General features: G+C 53.0%; 2 protein-coding genes across 2 annotated transcripts; both read left to right on the plus strand.

Annotated features, from left to right (window-relative positions):
• Positions 1 to 702: 702 nt before the first annotated feature.
• LOC114581658 (transmembrane 4 L6 family member 5-like) lies at positions 703 to 5,523 on the plus strand. The gene is made up of 5 exons (XM_077916725.1): positions 703 to 925; positions 1,603 to 1,668; positions 2,828 to 2,991; positions 4,031 to 4,220; positions 5,260 to 5,523. Exons 1-5 carry the CDS (start codon positions 743 to 745, stop codon positions 5,272 to 5,274), a joined length of 618 nt encoding a protein of 205 aa, XP_077772851.1. The 5' UTR covers positions 703 to 742; the 3' UTR covers positions 5,275 to 5,523.
• Positions 5,524 to 5,649: 126 nt separating this feature from the next.
• LOC114583644 (transmembrane protein 272-like) lies at positions 5,650 to 14,342 on the plus strand. The gene is made up of 5 exons (XM_028704930.2): positions 5,650 to 5,794; positions 7,933 to 8,042; positions 9,153 to 9,203; positions 12,549 to 12,740; positions 14,106 to 14,342. The coding sequence occupies exons 1-5, from the start codon at positions 5,718 to 5,720 to the stop codon at positions 14,324 to 14,326; spliced, it is 651 nt and encodes a 216-aa protein (XP_028560763.2). The 5' UTR covers positions 5,650 to 5,717; the 3' UTR covers positions 14,327 to 14,342.
• Positions 14,343 to 17,154: the final 2,812 nt, after the last annotated feature.

Raw genomic sequence — 17,154 nt, forward strand, 5'->3', positions numbered from 1 at the left:
GACCAGTTTACCTGCAAGATTGACGGCTTTGGTTGGGGGAGTTGGCGCAATACCCCTTCCACATTTGTAAGAAGTGGGTCATTCACACTCTGGAACTCCCTGCCTGTTGATACGAATGATATCAAGCAGGAACCTTCCCTCTTCTCTTTATCTAAAAACTTCCTTGTTTAGACAAGCCGTCCCAGATGCTTAGAAAGTGTCCAGTCTTTTAACGTTGGGTACGTTAAAGCCTTGAAAATGTTTCTTGGTCATTTTATCCTTTTGTGAAACTGCTGTGAGAGGTCTTTCTCTTTTTTTACAGTAATGCGGGCTGTAGATTTTAGGAGAGAAATGCGGCTCTATCATTCTGTGACCTCGGAAGGGGGCAGCTTCTACTTCCTTTTAAGCAGCGGTCGGGCGGCCATCGCATCAGCTGCGACTCCTGCACTTGCAGGGGGTTGGACTGGATGACCCCTGGAGGTCCCTTCCACCTCTATGCCTCTCTGACTCATGCTTTAGAGGAGAGGGCTCTGCCCGCGCCCAGGAACCCCTTGCCCCCAGCGCCACTATCTGCTCACCCCACTAGCTTGACGGCATCCGAGGGGACAAAGGTGGCATTTACGAGCCAAGTGCGCTGAGAAAGTCCAAAGACTTTCCCCAGTTCCTCCTCTTGAGTCTGCCGGGTGCCACCCCCACCCACCCCGCCACCCCACGGGCATATAAGGCTGCCTCTTGCCCCGCAGAGCCCCATTTCGGCGTTGCCATGTGCACGGGGGCCTGTTCCCGCGTGCTGGGGGCTGCCCTCTGGCCTTTCGCTCTCCTGTGCATTGTGTGCAACATCGTCCTTGCCTTCCCAGACTGGAAGACCCAGTATGTCCACCACTGGGGAGAGTACCTGACCCCCGAAATCCTCTACCTGGGCGGGATCATCGGAGGCGGCATCATGGTAAGGTTCCACGGCAAGAGGGAGCCGCTGTTAGGAATCCTGTACGGTCTTTGCAACAGAAGGAATAATCTGGCAGAGGATATTGGGGGGGGCCTGTGCCAAAACCCGGCTCTTTCTCTCCTACTCCCCCTTCTTCAACTCTCTCTGGGACACAAGCAGGATGAACGGCCCTTAAGGGAAGGATCCTGCGCAGTTTTGCCTCCTGAGGTGTTTTCATTTTGCTCGCAATCGTGGCATGAGGGACCCAAAGGTCATCCAGTCCAACCCCGGGCAAGGCAGGGCTTGCGGCTACCACATCTCGGTGGAGAATTGCCTTTAGTGGGTTTTGCGACCACCTCATGACTGTGTGTGTGAGTGTGATAAGTAGAGTAAAGCTGGAAAACAGTTCTTAATCAGCTGCACGCCAACCCTGAAAAGCAGGCCACTTGCCATACAGATTAAGAATTCCCCCTTATGGTGGGTGGGTGAGGACTAAGGGAGAGGGCATGATCTGTCTCCTGCAGGAATGGGATCTGAATGCCAGGCTGGCTGCCCTGCTCACACCCAGTGCCAACAGCTGGGCTGTGGGTCCAGAATGGGGGGAGGATGTTGTGGTTATGGGGAAGCATAATCTGTGTGTTTCGGGGGGGACATTTTGATCACGTTTCTTGAGCTGACAAGTTTTCTCTCCTCCCCAGGTGATGGTTCCAGCCGTCCACATACAGGCCACCGGGCGCAAAGGCTGCTGTGGGAACCGCTGCGGGGTGAGATGTGGGGCAGAAACTTCTGCTTTTCCCCACCCCCTTGTTTGTTTGCACATGCCAGCGTGGAGCGGGGGCGGGCAAAGTGCCACAAACTCCCAGGCAAAAACCTCATAAAACCATAGAGTGGCAAGGAACGCACGGGTCGTCCTCGTCCAGGCCCCCTGCAGTGCCATGAAACGTCCCCTTTCTCCATTCTCGGCACCCTCCCCATTCTGCGCTCCCATGCTGTTATTTCAAAGCCCCCTCCCCAAATAAATATATATATTGCTGCACTCCACCCCAGTCTCCGAGCGGCGCGAGATTCCAGGCGCTTCCATCCGTGTTTCCTTTTGGGAATGAGGCACATCTGATGCTATGGCGGTCATTTCTTCTCTGTTCATTGCTATGAACTTGGCCACCCGTCTCCAGGCACCGAGATCTCCTGCAAGGGATTCCCACACGGCGGGGTTGATGTTGCCAGTCTTCGTGTCACGTTTGCAGACAGCTTTGTAATGCAGAGTTGGTCTGCCAAGGGGCTTGGTACCAGAAACCAGCTCCCCGTAGAGAATATCTTTGCAGGATACTGCCCTCTTCCATGGACATGGCCAAGCCAGCGTCCGTGAGACGGGAGTTCGAACATGCTGGCAACACTTGCTAAATCTCAGGACTGGCACTCGAATAAGACTCCAAGCATGGGTTAAATCCTAGCACCTACTGGAACCAGGAATTTAGGGGGTGAAACTCATAACAATATTAGCCCTATACAGCCTAGGACCCTCGTACCTACAGGACCGCCTCTCCTGGTATGTCCCACAGAGGACCTTACGGTCTTCAAACAAAAACATCTTGGAGGTCCCAGGCCACAGAGAGGTTAGGCTGGCCTCAACCAGAGCCAGGGCCTTTTCGGCCATGGCCCCGATTGGTGGAAGGCTCTGTCCCAAGAGACTAGGGCCCTGCGGGACTTGACGTCTTTCCTCAGGGCCTGCAAGACAGAGCTGTTCCACCGCTCTGAGCCCGGCTTTGGCTGAGGAGGGCAAGATATAAATAGAATTATTTTATTATCGTTATTATTATTAAATACCAGGGGGAACTGGTGCTCCACCCAGAACCAAGTCCCACCTTCAGGGCTCTTGTTTCCCTGGGGCTGGCCACTAACCCCCGCCCCACATTTCCTCCCCAGATGTGCCTTTCGATCATCTTCGCAGCTGTGGGGGCCTTGGGAGGCGTTTACGCCGTCGCCACCTCCTCTCTGGGCCTTGTTCACGGGCCCATGTGTCAGTACCCCCTGGCCAACGGGACGCTGGAGTGGGGCCGCCCCTTTGAGAGCAGCCTGGAGGACTTCAGGTGAGCCAGGGGTCTGGAGGGTGTTGTGGGGAGTGGCTTCAGCTACCTCCAGTTTCGGCACAGGGGAAACCCTTCAGAGCAGGCACGGCGGAGTTTCTGATTTATTTTAAAGGAGACATTACTCGCGCCGGGCGTCTCAAGTGGCAGGGAGTTCCAGGGTCTGTGCAAACCAGGCTCCCTTTGAAGGAAAGAGCTCTGGAGGTACAAAGCCACTTTTTGTTGGTATTTGATTTATGTACAGATGTGTAGAAATGGAGCGTCGCTGGAGGCAAAGAGAGGATGCCCCTTCAAGATCAGCTTTGCTGACTTAAAGCTTTTTTTGTCTCTTCCTAACCCAGGGACGCAGGTGGCACTGTGGGTTAAAGCACAGAGCCTAGGACTTGCCGATCAGAAGGTCGGCGGTTCGAATCCCTGTGATGGGGTGAGCTCCCATTGCTCGGTCCCTGCTCCTGCCCACCTAACAGTTCGAAAGCATCCCAGTGCAAGTAGATAAATAGGTACTGCTCCGGCGGGAAGGTAAACGGCGTTTCTGTGCGCTGCTCTGGTTCGCCAGAAGCGGCTTAGTCCTGCTGGCCACATGACCCAGAAGCTGTATGCCAGCTCCCTCGGCCAGTAAAGCGAGATGAGCGCCGCAACCCCAGAGTCGGCCACGACTGGACCTAACGGTCAGGGGTCCCTTTACCTTTAACCCAGGGTGGGGCCCTGCCATGGCCCTCCTTGTTTTCTCCCATCCTAAGTCTGGGTCAGATCAGCGGCCCGCCTGGTCCAGCATCCCGTTTGTTCTCGCAGGTGATCCGCAATCAGGATTCGAACACAAGACCAACTCTTCCCCTCCTGCGGTTTCCAGAAGCATAACCCCCTAGGGGCTAGCAGCCCTGCATAGCCCTCTCCTCCTCCCTGAATCTTTCTCGCCATCCAGTTTGGGGGCCCTCACTGCCTCTCCTTCAGGGGTGAAGGAAAGGGGTGCAGGGCTTGTGCGAGGGAGACAGTTGTGAGCGTGACGAGGTTGCCCATCTCTCTCTGCCCCGTTCTCTTCCAGCGAGAAAAACTACCTCTTTGACACGAGCTTGTGGGACGTCTGCCGGGACCCCCCCGGCGTCACCCGCTTCAACGTCATCCTCTTCTCCATCATCCTGGCCTCCGGCCTGGTGGAGTTCTGCCTCTGCACCCTGCAGATCCTCAACGGGCTCTTCGGCTGCGTCTGCGGAACCTGCAACGAGGAAGAAAAGGTGGGTTCACTGCAGCCCCCCCAAAGGCAGCCGCCTCCCTAGCCCAACCTGGGGGGGGGGGGAGCCCAGTCGCAAGCAGCCCTGCGGAGGAAGGCCCCCTGAGCTCCTGGAACCACAGAACGGTTGAGCTGGAGGGGAACCCAAAGGTCCTCTAGACCAACCCCCCGTTATGGAGGAGGGTGTAGTTATTGCTCTGTACTTCTTCTTCCTGGTATGTTGTGCTGGTGTCTTTATGTTGTCAACCGCCCTGAGATCTACAGGTGAAAGGTGGCATGCAAGGTTAGTTAATTAATATCCAGCTAATAATAAAACAATTACCGTACTTTTCCGTGTGTAAGACCAGGGGTTTTTTATTCAAAAATTGTGCTCAAAATTGTGGGTCATCTTATACATGGATACAATCTCTCCCCCCCCCCCCCCCGTTTTCTCTATTTGGAGTCCCCCAAAATAGGGGGCATCTTATACATGGGGGCGTCTTATACACGGGAAAATACGGTATTATTATTTAGTTATTTATTTACTCAGTGGGATTGCGGCTCTTTGTGAGCAGAGGCCTCGCAGGAAGATAGGCGGGGGGAGACGCAGGAGAACCTCCAGCAGCCCCCCTTTCTCTGGAGGAGGAGGCAGCAATGGGGCGTGTTGGGGGGACCCCCTCTTTCCTGAGGGCTTCCTGGGTGCCCTCCTTGCTTCCAACTCCTCCTGCTGCTGCTGCCCTAACCAACGTGTCCCAGCAGCGAGATGGAGAGCTTAAAGTGAGGACAGGGCGGAGTCCGCGATTCCTGCCTTTCAGCGGGTTGGGCTAGATGACCTTTGGGGTCCCCGCCATCTCCACAAGATCCGTAGCTCTGCCTTGGGCCCCCTTGGCCAGCTAGAGAGGGGCGCCCCTGTGGTCCTTCGAAGGGACAGTGCCGCCGAGCTGGACTGGGCCCAGTTTGCAAAGCCAGCATTGGCAAGGGAAGCCTGGGGCCTGCCCCGCTCCCCACAGAAAGCCCCTTTCTCCGCCCCACATTCACGCTCTGCCTTGTTTTTGTCTTTCCAGGAAACCTACCACTGATCCCTCGCTGGCTTCCTGAATTCCCCCTCTGCCATCCCGTGATTTATTTTTAGCTGAGATTCCTGCATTGCAGCGGGTTGGGCTGGATGACCTCCGGGGGTCCCAACATGACGCTTCTGTGATTCTTTCACTGCAATCCGGTGCTTCTGTGTCGAAGCGAGAGGAGCACCTTTGCCCTCCGTCTCTCTCTCTCTGTCTCTGCCTTCCGAATCAGAGCAGCCACAATAAAGCATTTTCTTCCGCCTCCGAGTCCTCTTGCGTCACCGGCCTCTTTCCATCTGCTCTGAGATAGAGCCCAAGCAAAGGTTGATGATAAGAGGGGCTGGGCTGGGCCAGCGTGGGCAGGAAGAGGTCATGGGGTCTCTCCGTCACCAGGGTCTCCTGCCCCACCCAACGCCCACCCCACGGCGAGGCAGGAAGTGGGGAGAGTCAGCTGGTGGCAGATGAAGGGTGAGGTTTCCCCACAAAATCGGGGTCCCTGGGCTGCGAGGTCCTTTGCGCACATCTTCCCCGGACGCAGGTAAAAGAGAGAGAGGGGCAGACCCCCTTCCCTCGGCCCTGGGGGCAACCCTAACCTTGCAGTGTGGGCTTGGGGGGCTTTGGCAGGTGAGCCGGGCACGCTTTGGGGTCTCCTGGAGGGTCTAGGGTGGCTAGGCAGGGCCATGGGTGGCCCCCTATCTCAAAATAAGAGGGCTATAGGGTGGGCCCCTCATTTTTTGAACACCCAGCGCACTCACCCTGATCCCAGAAAAGCGCCCCGGTCTATAATGAACTTAAGAAAATATTAAAATTTACCTTCTCCAAAAAGCCAAAAGCTTTTTTACTCAGCTCAATGGTAAAGGAGATTAAGATAAAAGATGATTTATGTATGCCGCAGCTGTTGCAAGGACTTTGTCGGCCCAAAATTGGAAATCAAAAGAGGTTTGGAGTGGCAGACTGAATACGTGGAGTTAGCCAAACCGACCGGAATAATTCGGGATCAGGACGATTGGAGATTCCAAGAAAATTGGAGTAAATTTACTGTATGCTTAAAGGGCAGCTGTGTAAAACTAAAGGCACCAGGAGGACTGAAGGAACTCCTGCAATGTAGAGGATAGGAAATTGAAAGATAAAATAGGCGAATGGATGGGATATGGGATACCAACTGAAGGGAGGGAAGTCACGAACTTGTAAGAAAAGAATATGTAAAGAAAATAATAAAATTAATTACGGGGGGGGCAGGGCCCCATCTCCCAGCTCAACCCCCCCACTCCCCCCAGATTTCCTGCCCCCATCCTCCCCCCGCTTGCTCCTTCCTCCAGTTTGCACCGGGGCAGGAAAAGAGACAGGATTTCCTGAATCCCACCGCAGAGCTTGGGTGCTGAGCTCAGGGTGCCAGCAGGGCCCAGGGAGAGGGTCCTGGGTGGGGCGCGGGGGGCAGAACGGCAGGCCTCGGCCACAACCGAGGAAGGGATAATTACGGCGGGAGTTCCTCTGAGCATGCCAAGGTATCCTTCCGTTGAAGCCTATCCTCTTCCCCCATGCTTTTCAACATCTACATGCAGCCGCTGGGAGAGATCATCAGGGGGTTTGTGCTGGGTGTCCATCAATATGCAGATGATACCCAGCTCTACCTCTCTTTCAAATCAGAACCAGTGAAGGTCCTGTGTGAGTGTCTGGCGGCGGTTGGAGGATGGATGGCGGCTAACAGATTGAGATTGAATCCTGACAAGACAGAAGTACTGTTTTTGGGGGACAGGAGGCGGGCAGGTGTGGAGGACTCCCTGGTCCTGAATGGGGCAACTGTGCCCCTGAAGGACCAGGTGCGCAGCCTGGGAGTCATTTTGGACTCACAGCTGTCCATGGAGGCACAGGTCAAATCTGTGTCCAGGGCAGCTGTTTACCAGCTCCATCTGGTACGTAGGCTGAGACCCTACCTGCCCGCAGACTGTCTCGCCAGAGTGGTGCATGCTCTGGTTATCTCTCGCTTGGACTACTGCAATGCGCTCTACGTGGGGCTGCCTTTGAAGGTGACCTGGAAACTGCAACTAATCCAGAATGCGGCAGCCAGACTGGGGACTGGGAGCAGCCGCCGAGACCACATAACACGTACACTGGCTCTCAGTACATTTCCGAGCACAATTCAAAGTGTTGGTGCTGACCTTGAAAGCCCTAAACGGCCTCAAAGGCCCAGTATACCTGAAGGGGCGTCTCCACCCCCATCATTCTGCCCGGATGCTGAGGTCCAGCGCCGAGGGCCTTCTGGCGGTTCCCTCCCTGCGAGAAGTGAGGTTACAGGGAACCAGGCAGAGGGCCTTCTCGGTAGTGGCGCCTGCCCTGTGGAACACCCTCCCACCAGATGTCAAGGAAATAAAGAACTACCTGACATTCAGAAGACACCTGAAGGCAGCCCTGTTTAGGGAAGTTTTTAATGTTTAATAGATTATTGTATTTTAGTGTTCAGCTCACCTGCCCTCCCTTCCCTTGACTGCAGGCAGGATGTCGGGGCCTGATCCTGCAAGGGCAAAAGCACAATCATCTCTTTCCCAGGTGCAGGTGAGGCCGGGCCACACCTGGTCCCAGCAGCCCCTAAGAGAGAAGCAAAGGCTACTTAAAGCTTGGAGGGGTGGGGGAAGAGATGCTCCTGCCCTTTCCACCTGCCCGGTTTTTATTTCCTAGGCTCACAGCTTCTGTTGACACCATGCCCGAGGAGACCCCACTGCTGGAGGGCAGCCGTTCGGCCCTCTTGGAGGCCACAGAGGAGTCCACGCTCCACTCCGTCCTGATGGGTGAGTCGCCGCCTCTTCCCTTCCCAAATTTGTCTAGTTGGAAGGGGCCCCCAGCGGTCATCCATCCCACCCCCTGCGATGCGTCTGTGAGCAGTGACCATCATGCAAGGTCCTTCTCCCTGGACCCTGCTCCCCGCTGTGAACGGAGAAATCTGAGGGCTCCCTTGGGCAAAAAACAAGGACCCCAGTCAGGAATCCCAGAGCAAAACAGCAGCCAGTCGGCTTGGTCTTTCTTGAAGGCTGTTGCGACAGGACTCCCACCTGCCACCAGGTGAAACAAGGTGGAAGCCCTGTACTGTTGTAAACAAAAATCTGCCCTTTTTCCCTTATGGGGTATCCAAGAGCCCATATAGAGTCCTTACATAGGTTCCCTATTAGTAGGAGAAGATAACAGAGGCCAACCAGAGAATATTGAGAAGCAAAGCAACTGGTAAGCTTGATCTTTATTGATCTGTTGCAACAGGGTGCTCCCCTCACACGCAGGAGAGGAGGAGGATCCAGAACAAAGGTGTGCCTGCCCTTATACTTTTGAAATTGCCACCCTGTAGATCAAGACCACCCCCAGAAACATCATACATACATCACAGAAAGGACGGTCTACAGCAGAAATCTGAGTGCGTTGTTTACCTCCTGTCTGGCAGGTTATCTGTTAATGCTCACTTGATTGGATACCCTGGGGAGCCTGGCCAGTCTTTTGTGGTGACATATACTTAGTTCCTGAGCCAGGTCACAGGCTCACCCTATTCATACACAGACATACCCTTAAGACAGGATTTGTGAAGGAGGAGACAATGGGGAGGCTTTTCCCTTTTCCTTTGACCTTGCAGAGAAAACGTTTGGTCAGTTTGGGAATCAAAATGGTTCCAGGTCGGTCTTCATGTGCTGATCTATGTACGTGCTTGGTTGCTACACTTATGAACATTTAACATATATCTAAGACCTCAAAATTCTTATCACAACTCCCACCTGCCACCAGGTGGAACAAGATGGAAGCCCCCAACAAGAGAGAACCCAAACTTTTATTAGCTGCTAAAGTCATTGTTTCCCTGGCGATATTGCAACCAATCCGCCATTAAATCTCTTATTTCAGATTTTTTTTCTTCCTTTCAGTTCTGGTGAAGATCCTGTTCGCTGCCCCGACCATTGCTGGGATTGTTGTAGGTGAGTCGGGAAAAATAATGTGCAATGCTCTCCTTGCGCAGAGACTCGATCTCTGTCTGTCTGCCTGTCTGTCTGTCTGTCTCTGCACCTGTAGATTAGAATAGAATAGAATAGAATAGATTCTTTATTGTCATTACACAAGTGCAACATTGCACAAGTGCAACGAAATTGGATGCCATCCCTTAAAAACAACAAAAGCAAAACAACAACAACAACCAAACAAACCACATTCCAGCCACACCCACACCAACACCCATCAAACTCCCAGGTCACACTATCGAGTTACAGCATTCAAAAAGGCCACAGCTCTTGGATAGAAACTGTTTTTCAGTCTATTTGTCCTTGACTTGATGTTTCTATATCTCCTGCCAGAAGGCAGTAGTGCAAACAGACTGTGTCCCGGGTGAGATGAATCCTGCAGGATGTTGTTTGCTTTCCTAAGACAACGGGAACCGTACAGTTCTTCCAAAGATGGGAGAGGATGACCAATAATCCTTTGGGCTGTGGTTATGACCTTCTGGAGCACCTTCCTCTCCCTAGCTGTACAACTGGAGAACCAAGCACAAATACAGTATGTAAGAATGCTCTCTATGGAGCCTCGGTAGAAGGACACCAGCAGTCTCTCACTCAGATTGTTCTTCTTTAAAAGTCTGAGGAAATAAATTCTCTGCTGGGCCTTCTTCACCAGAGCAGTGGTATTTGCGCTCCAAGTCATGCCCTGATCGATAGTTACTCCCAAAAACCTGAATTCCGCCACCCTCTCCACCCGTTCCCCGTTGATATACAAGGGCTGAATGTCCGCCTTTTTTCCCCTGTAATCCACCACCAATTCCTTGGTCTTAGCCGTATTAAGAGCCAGATTGTTCTCTCCACACCAAACACAGAGCCGCTCCACCTCGTCCCGATAGGCGGACTCATCCCCTCCTGAAATGAGCCCTACCACCGTAGTGTCATCAGCAAACTTGATGATTTTGTTGCTGGAATAGATGGCTGTACAGTCATACGTATAGAGAGCATAGAGCAGGGGACTCAACACACAACCCTGTGGTGAGCCGGTGTTAAGGCTAAGGGCTGTGGACATATGTGACCCTACTCTAACCCTCTGAGAACGTTCTGACAAAAAATCCAAAACCCAGAGACAGGTGGAGTTGGAGAGTCCAATCGCCTCTAGCTTGGACACCAGTCTATGGGGGAGGATAGTGTTAAAAGCAGAGCTAAAATTAATAATAAAAAATAATAATAAATTTTATTTATACCCCGCCCTCCCCAGCCAAGACCAGGCTCAGGGCGGCTAACACCAAATATAAAAACAATTGATTGAAGTACAGCTTAAAAAACGAGATTAAAATACAACATTAAAATGCATTAACCCGGATTAACCTGCTAATGCATTGCTACTGACAAGACCAGTGATTCCCCAAGGGTTTTTTTTGAGTCCTTGCCTCCCCATAGTTCTAGAAACTCACCCCAACATCCCCAAACCATGCGCACAAAAGCATTATTCAGAATAGCTGCTTGCACGACCCACTAAAGGAAGGCGATATTAACCCGATCCGATTCAGCTAGAAAGCATTGCAGGGCAAGGGCATTGGCAGCACAAAGCATTTATACCTAATTGCTCACAATCTTGGGGTTGTGGGTTCGAGTCCTGCCTTGGGCAAAAGATTCCTGCATTGCAGGCGCGGGTTGGTCTAGATGACCCCTGGGTTCCCTTCCAGTTCTGCAGTTCCACGATTTGGCCACTCTCTCCCTGGAGAAGCCAGACTGGAGATTTCCTTGTTTGGGGAACAGGCTGCTTTTAAAGAAAGGGCTGGAGCTGTGCTGTTTTTATTGTCATTATCTGTTATGTTTTAAACAGATTTTATGCACGGGTCTAGATATATTTCTACCAGTGTTTAATGCTTGGTTTTTTCTACGGTTCGTATTCTTTTTCCACAACATGCACAAACCTTCCCCTACCGCAGATGTGCGGCAACTAATTCATCAGGAAATCAACAGCTATCTTGCAATCTGTGACAGCTCAGAACTGCAAGTACAGATGCAACTGAAGGAAATGCGATAAGGAAATGCAACCTTGAAAGTGATAAGAGCAGAAAAACCTTGAGCTCAAAGCGAGGGAAGTGTTTCGCACCCAGCTCCAGCTCAGCTCAGGGAAGCTCTGGGCAGTAGCCAGTGTTGCTAAGTGGCTCATCCAGAAACACTCGCTGGGCTGGGCTTGTGGCCTGGTTTGTGGCCAGACTAGGGAGGGAACACCAGGGGTCATCTAGTCCAACCCCCTGCAATAAAGGAATCCCAACTGAAAAAATCCCTGATCGGTGGCTGTTCAGCTGGTTGGTTGGGGTTTTGCATGTGGCCTGCATAGCTCTCCCCCAACTCTGATTATTTGGCAAACATCCTGGAGCCGGGTGCGAATCTTCCTCCTCCTGCTGCCATAATAGGATTGTGTTTGGTTGATTTATGCTCAAGACGGGATACGAGGTTCTCTACCCTCCTCCTTTAATCTCCACAACGACCCTGCGAGGCAGACTACGCCAATGTCACACCTAGCGAGCTACGTGGTTGAGCAGAGGGATTCGAACCCTGGTCTCTCCCAGGTAGAAATCTGGCGCTCCAACCACTAAGCCACGCTGCCCTCTTGGGGTTGCCGTTTGGGGTGGGCCACCTCCTTCTGGCTCCCTACCCTGGCAATGGGCTGCACCCAAAGGGCGGGCAGCAGTGGGGGAGGGGGGTCCACATCTGCGGCCAGGAGGAATAATAATAATAATAATAATAATAATTTATTTATACCCCGCCCTTCCTGGTTCAAAAACCGGGCTCAGGGCAGCTAACAACAAATTTAAAACACTTAATTATAAAAGCAGCATGAAATACAGTATGAAAACATGAATAACAATAAAATTCAAAAATCAATTTAGGGGAAATAAGCATGAGATAATCCCCAGGGCTAGCTGGCTGAATTGGTCCTATTTGGACCAGCGAGGAGACCAGGGGAGAATTAGCTGTGGGGTCTCAGAGCGGGTGAAGGAAGGGAAGGGAAATAAAAGATCAGGCTGAATTCAAATTAAAGGCCAGGCGGAATAGCTCTGCCTTACAGGCCCTGCGGAAGGAGGTTAAATCCTGCAGGGCCCTGGTCTCCTGGGACAGAGCATTCCACCAGGTCGGAGCCACCACTGAGAAGGCCCTGGCCCTGGTGGAGGATAGTCTGACTTCCTTAGGGACCTCTAAACTATGATTATTCGTGGACCTCAAGGTCCTCTGCAGGGCAGACCAGGAGAGGCGGTCCCGTAGGGGGAGAGTCCGGGGTTCCCGGGCGCTGAGCCTCTCCCGCTGTGCCTCCACCTGCAGGAGCAGTCTACCTGGGCCAGTGCCCCCAGCAGCCTCTCATCCCCATCTACCTGATCGTCCTGAGTGCGGTCGTCCTCCTGCTGCTGCTGCTCAGCTGCCTGCCCTGCGGGGATGGCACGGACCGACCCAATCCCTGGGCACAGCGCTTCCGGGCCGCCTGCTGCCTCTTCCTCTGCATCTGGTTCCTGGCAGGTGAGTCTCCCCCCACCTGCCTCTTCCCCACATACCTGGTGGGAACGGCTGCCCGGCAGAAGGGGGTGTTTAAGAAGTGGAAATCAAAGGTGGTGTGTGTGGCCTGGCCTGGCCCTGCTCCGGGCGGAAACCTGCCCTTTCCCCATAAAAGGGAGCCCAGGGCTTTCCATCGCTCCTACCCTGGAGGTGTGCCGGGATGCCTAAGCTGCGATTCCCGCATCCTGGAGGGTTGGGCTGGATGGCCTCTGGGTGCCCCTTCTGACTCCCATGAACCATTCAAAACAGGGGTCTTCAGAAAGGGGGTTCGATGGAACTCCCACAAATGAATTGTGTGTTTGCCTCGGATGGGCAGGCAGGCGGGTGCTTCCCTGCTTGAAAGGGGCGCAAGGGGCATCGTCTTGGTGCCATCGTACATGCCGATACCTGCGCTTGGGGGGGGGGGCAGCACTGCAGAAAAGCATCTGGGGAAGAGCTGCTGGTCAGCGACGGGACCCCTACTCCTCCCCGCCCAAGTCCCTTGTTCGCCCCCCAACAAAATCTACGGGGGTTCGTCTAGATGTCCCTTGGGGGTCCCTTCAGGCTCTATGATTCTGAGTTTTGCATGGAGGCTTGTGCCCTTGAGCTGGGTGCCTGTCTGCGCCTGCCCCCCCCCCCACTTTAACCCAGCCTCCCGTTGTTGTAAACAAAAATTGCCCTTTTCCCTTATGGGGAATCCAAGAGCCCATATAGTCTCCTTACGCAGGTTCCCTATTGGTAGGAGAAAAGAACAGAGGCCAAGCAGAGAATACTGAGAAGCAAAGCAGCTCGTAAGCCTGATCTTTATTGATCTGTTGCAACAGGGTGCTCCCCTCAGCTCCCCTCACACGCAGGAGACGGAGGAGGACCCTGAACCAAGGTGTGCCTGCCCTTATAAAGACTTTTGAAATTCCCACCCTGTAGATCAAGACCACCCCCAGAAACATCATACCTACATCACAGAAAGGGCGGTCTACAGCAGAAATCTGAGTGCGTTGTTCACCTCCTGTCTGGCAGGTTACCTGTTAATGGTCACTTGACTGGATACTCTGGGTAGCCTGGCCAGTCTTTTGTAATGACAAATACTTAGTTCCTGAGCCAGGTCACAGGCTCACCCTATTCATACACAGACATACCCTTAAAAACAAGATTTCTGAAGGAAAAGACAATGGGGAGGATTTTCCATTTTCCTTCGACCTTGCAGAGAAATCATTTGGTCGGTTTGGGAATCAAAATGGCTTCAGGTCAGTCTTCCTGTGCTGATCTATGTACGTGCTTGGTTGGTACACTTATGAACATTGAACATATATCTAAGACCTCAAAATTCCTATCACACCGTTCTCCCAACAGGCAACGTGTGGGTCTACACCATCTACCCCCCCAACTACGACCCGGCCGGCCGCCCCGCCTTCTGCCAGCGCACCGTCTTCCTCTTCGCCTTCGCCGTCACCACCGCTGTCTACGTGGTCCTGGCCGTGGCGCTGCTCTTCGCCCTCTGCGTCCTCCTGGGCCTCTTCATCTACGACGCCGTCCGGCCGCGCGGGGGGTGTGGCACTTGGCAGCGCCTTTGACAGCCCTTGGGGTGGGGGGTGGGTCTTTCTTTGGGGGTGTACATTTTATGCTATTAAAGCTGCCATTGCATAATTTCCTCCTTCTCTTGCCCTCTGGGGGAGGGAGGGGGCCAAGGCAGCTCAGCAATGCCCTCCACTCCAGGAACTACCCAGGCAGGCAGCCATGGCACAGGTGTGTTTTTCAGGGGGGGGGGTTACAGGCTGGTTCGCGCCAGACCCCAACTAGAACCTGGTGTCCGGTCTGGGTGCCACGGTTTAAGGAGATTGACAAGAGATGATCAAGGGTCTGGAAGCCAAGCCTGATGAGGAACGGTTGAAGGAGTTCAAGGGCTGTCCCATGGAAGAGAGAACATGTTGCTTCCCAAAAGCAAGGAAGGATTGGACTCTGATTAATAAAATACACATGAGGCTTGACCAGCAAGACTCTGGGAGGAAGTGCGTATCGCCACCCCCTCGTCCAGGCCGTTTTATTAACAAAAGAACCCTTTACAGTGTTCATAAGAAACAATCAGATTTCCTCTGAGCATTGTTACCGGGAAAATCTGAGGGCTCCCTTGGACAAAAACAAAGACACCAACTAGGATAACTTGGAGCAAAACAGCAGCCTGTAGGCTTGGCCTTGATTGAACTGTTGCAACAGGGTGCTCCCCTCACTTGCAGGAGAGAAGAGGGACTCAGAAAAATGGTGGGCAAGGTCTTATAAAGACTTTTGAAATTGCCACCCTGTAGATCAAGACCATCCCCCAGATACATCACACATACATCACAGAAGGGGTGTAACCTAAGACCACCCCTCAGATACGTACATCACAGAAAGGAGGGGTTGAGGGAGGGGTGGTGGTGGTAACCTGAGTGTCCTGTCACCTGGCTGGTTCCCCCTTTCCCCCTCCCCATGAGTACTTTCCAGAGGTGACAGAGGGGACTTTGCAGTTTCCTGCCCCCAGAGGGAAGAGCTGATCATTGTCCTTTGTTTCAGTCCATGCTGAATCTGTTAAGTTGTGGGTGAACATATCAGACAACACAGCGATTTCTCCAAAGCAGCTCTTTATTTGTAAGCTGGAACAGAACTGAACTGAAGGGCTCAGTCAGCCTGCTTATATAGAGCTCCAGTACCTTGTTACTGTAACAACTATCGAATCACTGAACGTCACTTTCGATCCTTCATTTGCATACAAACTATCCAAACACTGAACGTCACTTTTCGATCCTTCATTTGCATAACTATCTACAGTATCCCCCTGCTGGCCCAGGGTGAGAACTTCAGTACATAACACCCCTCCCCACCAAGATAAGGCGTTAGTTACAATCGTAATGGTTTCCTTATATACAGCACTACACGTAATGGTTCAATTAGGCACAAAAGCATATCGGTTACATTTCACATACTTAGACCAACAGTGTAACATGTCCAACAACATAGTCCTTTAAATAAGTTGGGCGCTTGGAAACTCTGACAGACCGCCGGGGACTGGTAGCCAAGTCCGGGGGGCCACACAATTCTTGCTGAGGCTGTGGTGCGACCCTAGGTGGCGTTGAAACCAAGTCCCCTGGATCCGCTGCTGTGGGTGGAGCCTCCGCAAGTGGAGTTGGTGGAATGTCAGGCACGGCAGTGGTCTGAGTCTGTGGGAAGTCCGGCAGACCCTCTGAAGTGGCTTGGTTCGGCTCCACGCCTGCAGTCTGCGAGAGAGATGTAGGTGGAGCCTCGCCATCTGTAAGTATCTGTTCCAGAGCCACGAGCGGAGTTGGGGCACCACAGTAGTGTCCAAGTCCCCAACCCTGCGCCTAAGCTGGTCTATGTGCCGGCGCCACAAGCGTCCGTCGTCGAGTGCCACCTGATACGACTGAGGTCCAGTGACTCCCACTACTGTGGCTGGCACCCAAGGAATGTCCCCCACAAAGTTCCGGGCAAAGACCTGGTTTCCTGGAACAAATGACCGTGGCGGGTTGGCACAGCCTTGGGGTTCGGCCATGGCAAAGTCCGGGTGCAGCCGGTCGAGCGGGGACCTGAGGTGGCGGCCCATAAGCAGTTCAGCAGGACTCCGCCCTGATACGGAAAGAACAGGGGGGGGGGTACCCATCCTTCCCCACCGCTCCCTGAAGGGGTCCGAGGCGATGGCCCCTGCAGTGCCCAGCCGGCCTCGAACCCTCAGCCCCCGCACCATTGCATAGGCACCACACTGTACCCCTGCCTTGTAAATAAAAGGCTCTCTTTCCTGTCTTCACGCGGGCGGAATAAGCCCCATCTTTCCTATGCCTTTCTCTCGCCCTATTCCTAACGTGAGTCGACCGTATCATATTGTATCCCCCATTCATAAAACGAGCCACGCTTTAGCCAATCACAGCCGTGCATTCGTCCTGCAGGAGCTAGCTCAGGGAGCTCTTGCACGCCTCATTTAACCAGACAAGCTACTGACGCCCCCCCCCCGCTGCGAGAACAATGGATCCGAAACCAGAGACCTCGTAAAACTGTCAAATTCCTGTTACAATGTATCCGTTCTGTTTCCGCTTTTGATTAACAATACAGAATGGGCTGGAAAGCATTGAAACCTTTAGAAATTGATATAAAATCAACCACAACTCCGATTTTCTCCATCCTGGTGACATTCAACTCAGTTGCCTCTAGACTCCATGTTGCTACCCCTACCTCCATAATCTTCGAGACGACAAGTCACGTACACAGGAACTTCTTAATCCTGTCAGATCGTCCTGCCTATCCCTTCCTCCGGGCAATACCAGGTGGCAGACGATGCATATCACTGTCCCATTGTCCTGCCACCACCGGTACTCAAGAAATGTTTATTTATGTATATCCCTCACTCTGCACATTC

The sequence above is a fragment of the Podarcis muralis genome, chromosome 13 (genome assembly GCF_964188315.1).
Source record: "Podarcis muralis chromosome 13, rPodMur119.hap1.1, whole genome shotgun sequence".
NCBI classification, from domain to species: Eukaryota; Metazoa; Chordata; class Lepidosauria; order Squamata; family Lacertidae; genus Podarcis; species Podarcis muralis.

Excerpts from the sequence above, each read along its gene's own strand:
- LOC114581658 (XM_077916725.1), top strand. The coding sequence starts at position 743 with ATGTGCACGGGGGCCTGTTCCCGCGTGCTGGGGGCTGCCCTCTGGCCT. Across the intron at positions 1,669-2,827 it reads GCTGTGGGAACCGCTGCGGG|ATGTGCCTTTCGATCATCTT; the intron begins GTGAGATGTGGG and ends TTTCCTCCCCAG. Across the intron at positions 2,992-4,030 it reads AGCAGCCTGGAGGACTTCAG|CGAGAAAAACTACCTCTTTG; the intron begins GTGAGCCAGGGG and ends GTTCTCTTCCAG.
- LOC114583644 (XM_028704930.2), top strand. The coding sequence starts at position 5,718 with ATGAAGGGTGAGGTTTCCCCACAAAATCGGGGTCCCTGGGCTGCGAGG. Across the intron at positions 5,795-7,932 it reads CACATCTTCCCCGGACGCAG|GCTCACAGCTTCTGTTGACA; the intron begins GTAAAAGAGAGA and ends TTTATTTCCTAG. Across the intron at positions 12,741-14,105 it reads CTGCATCTGGTTCCTGGCAG|GCAACGTGTGGGTCTACACC; the intron begins GTGAGTCTCCCC and ends TTCTCCCAACAG.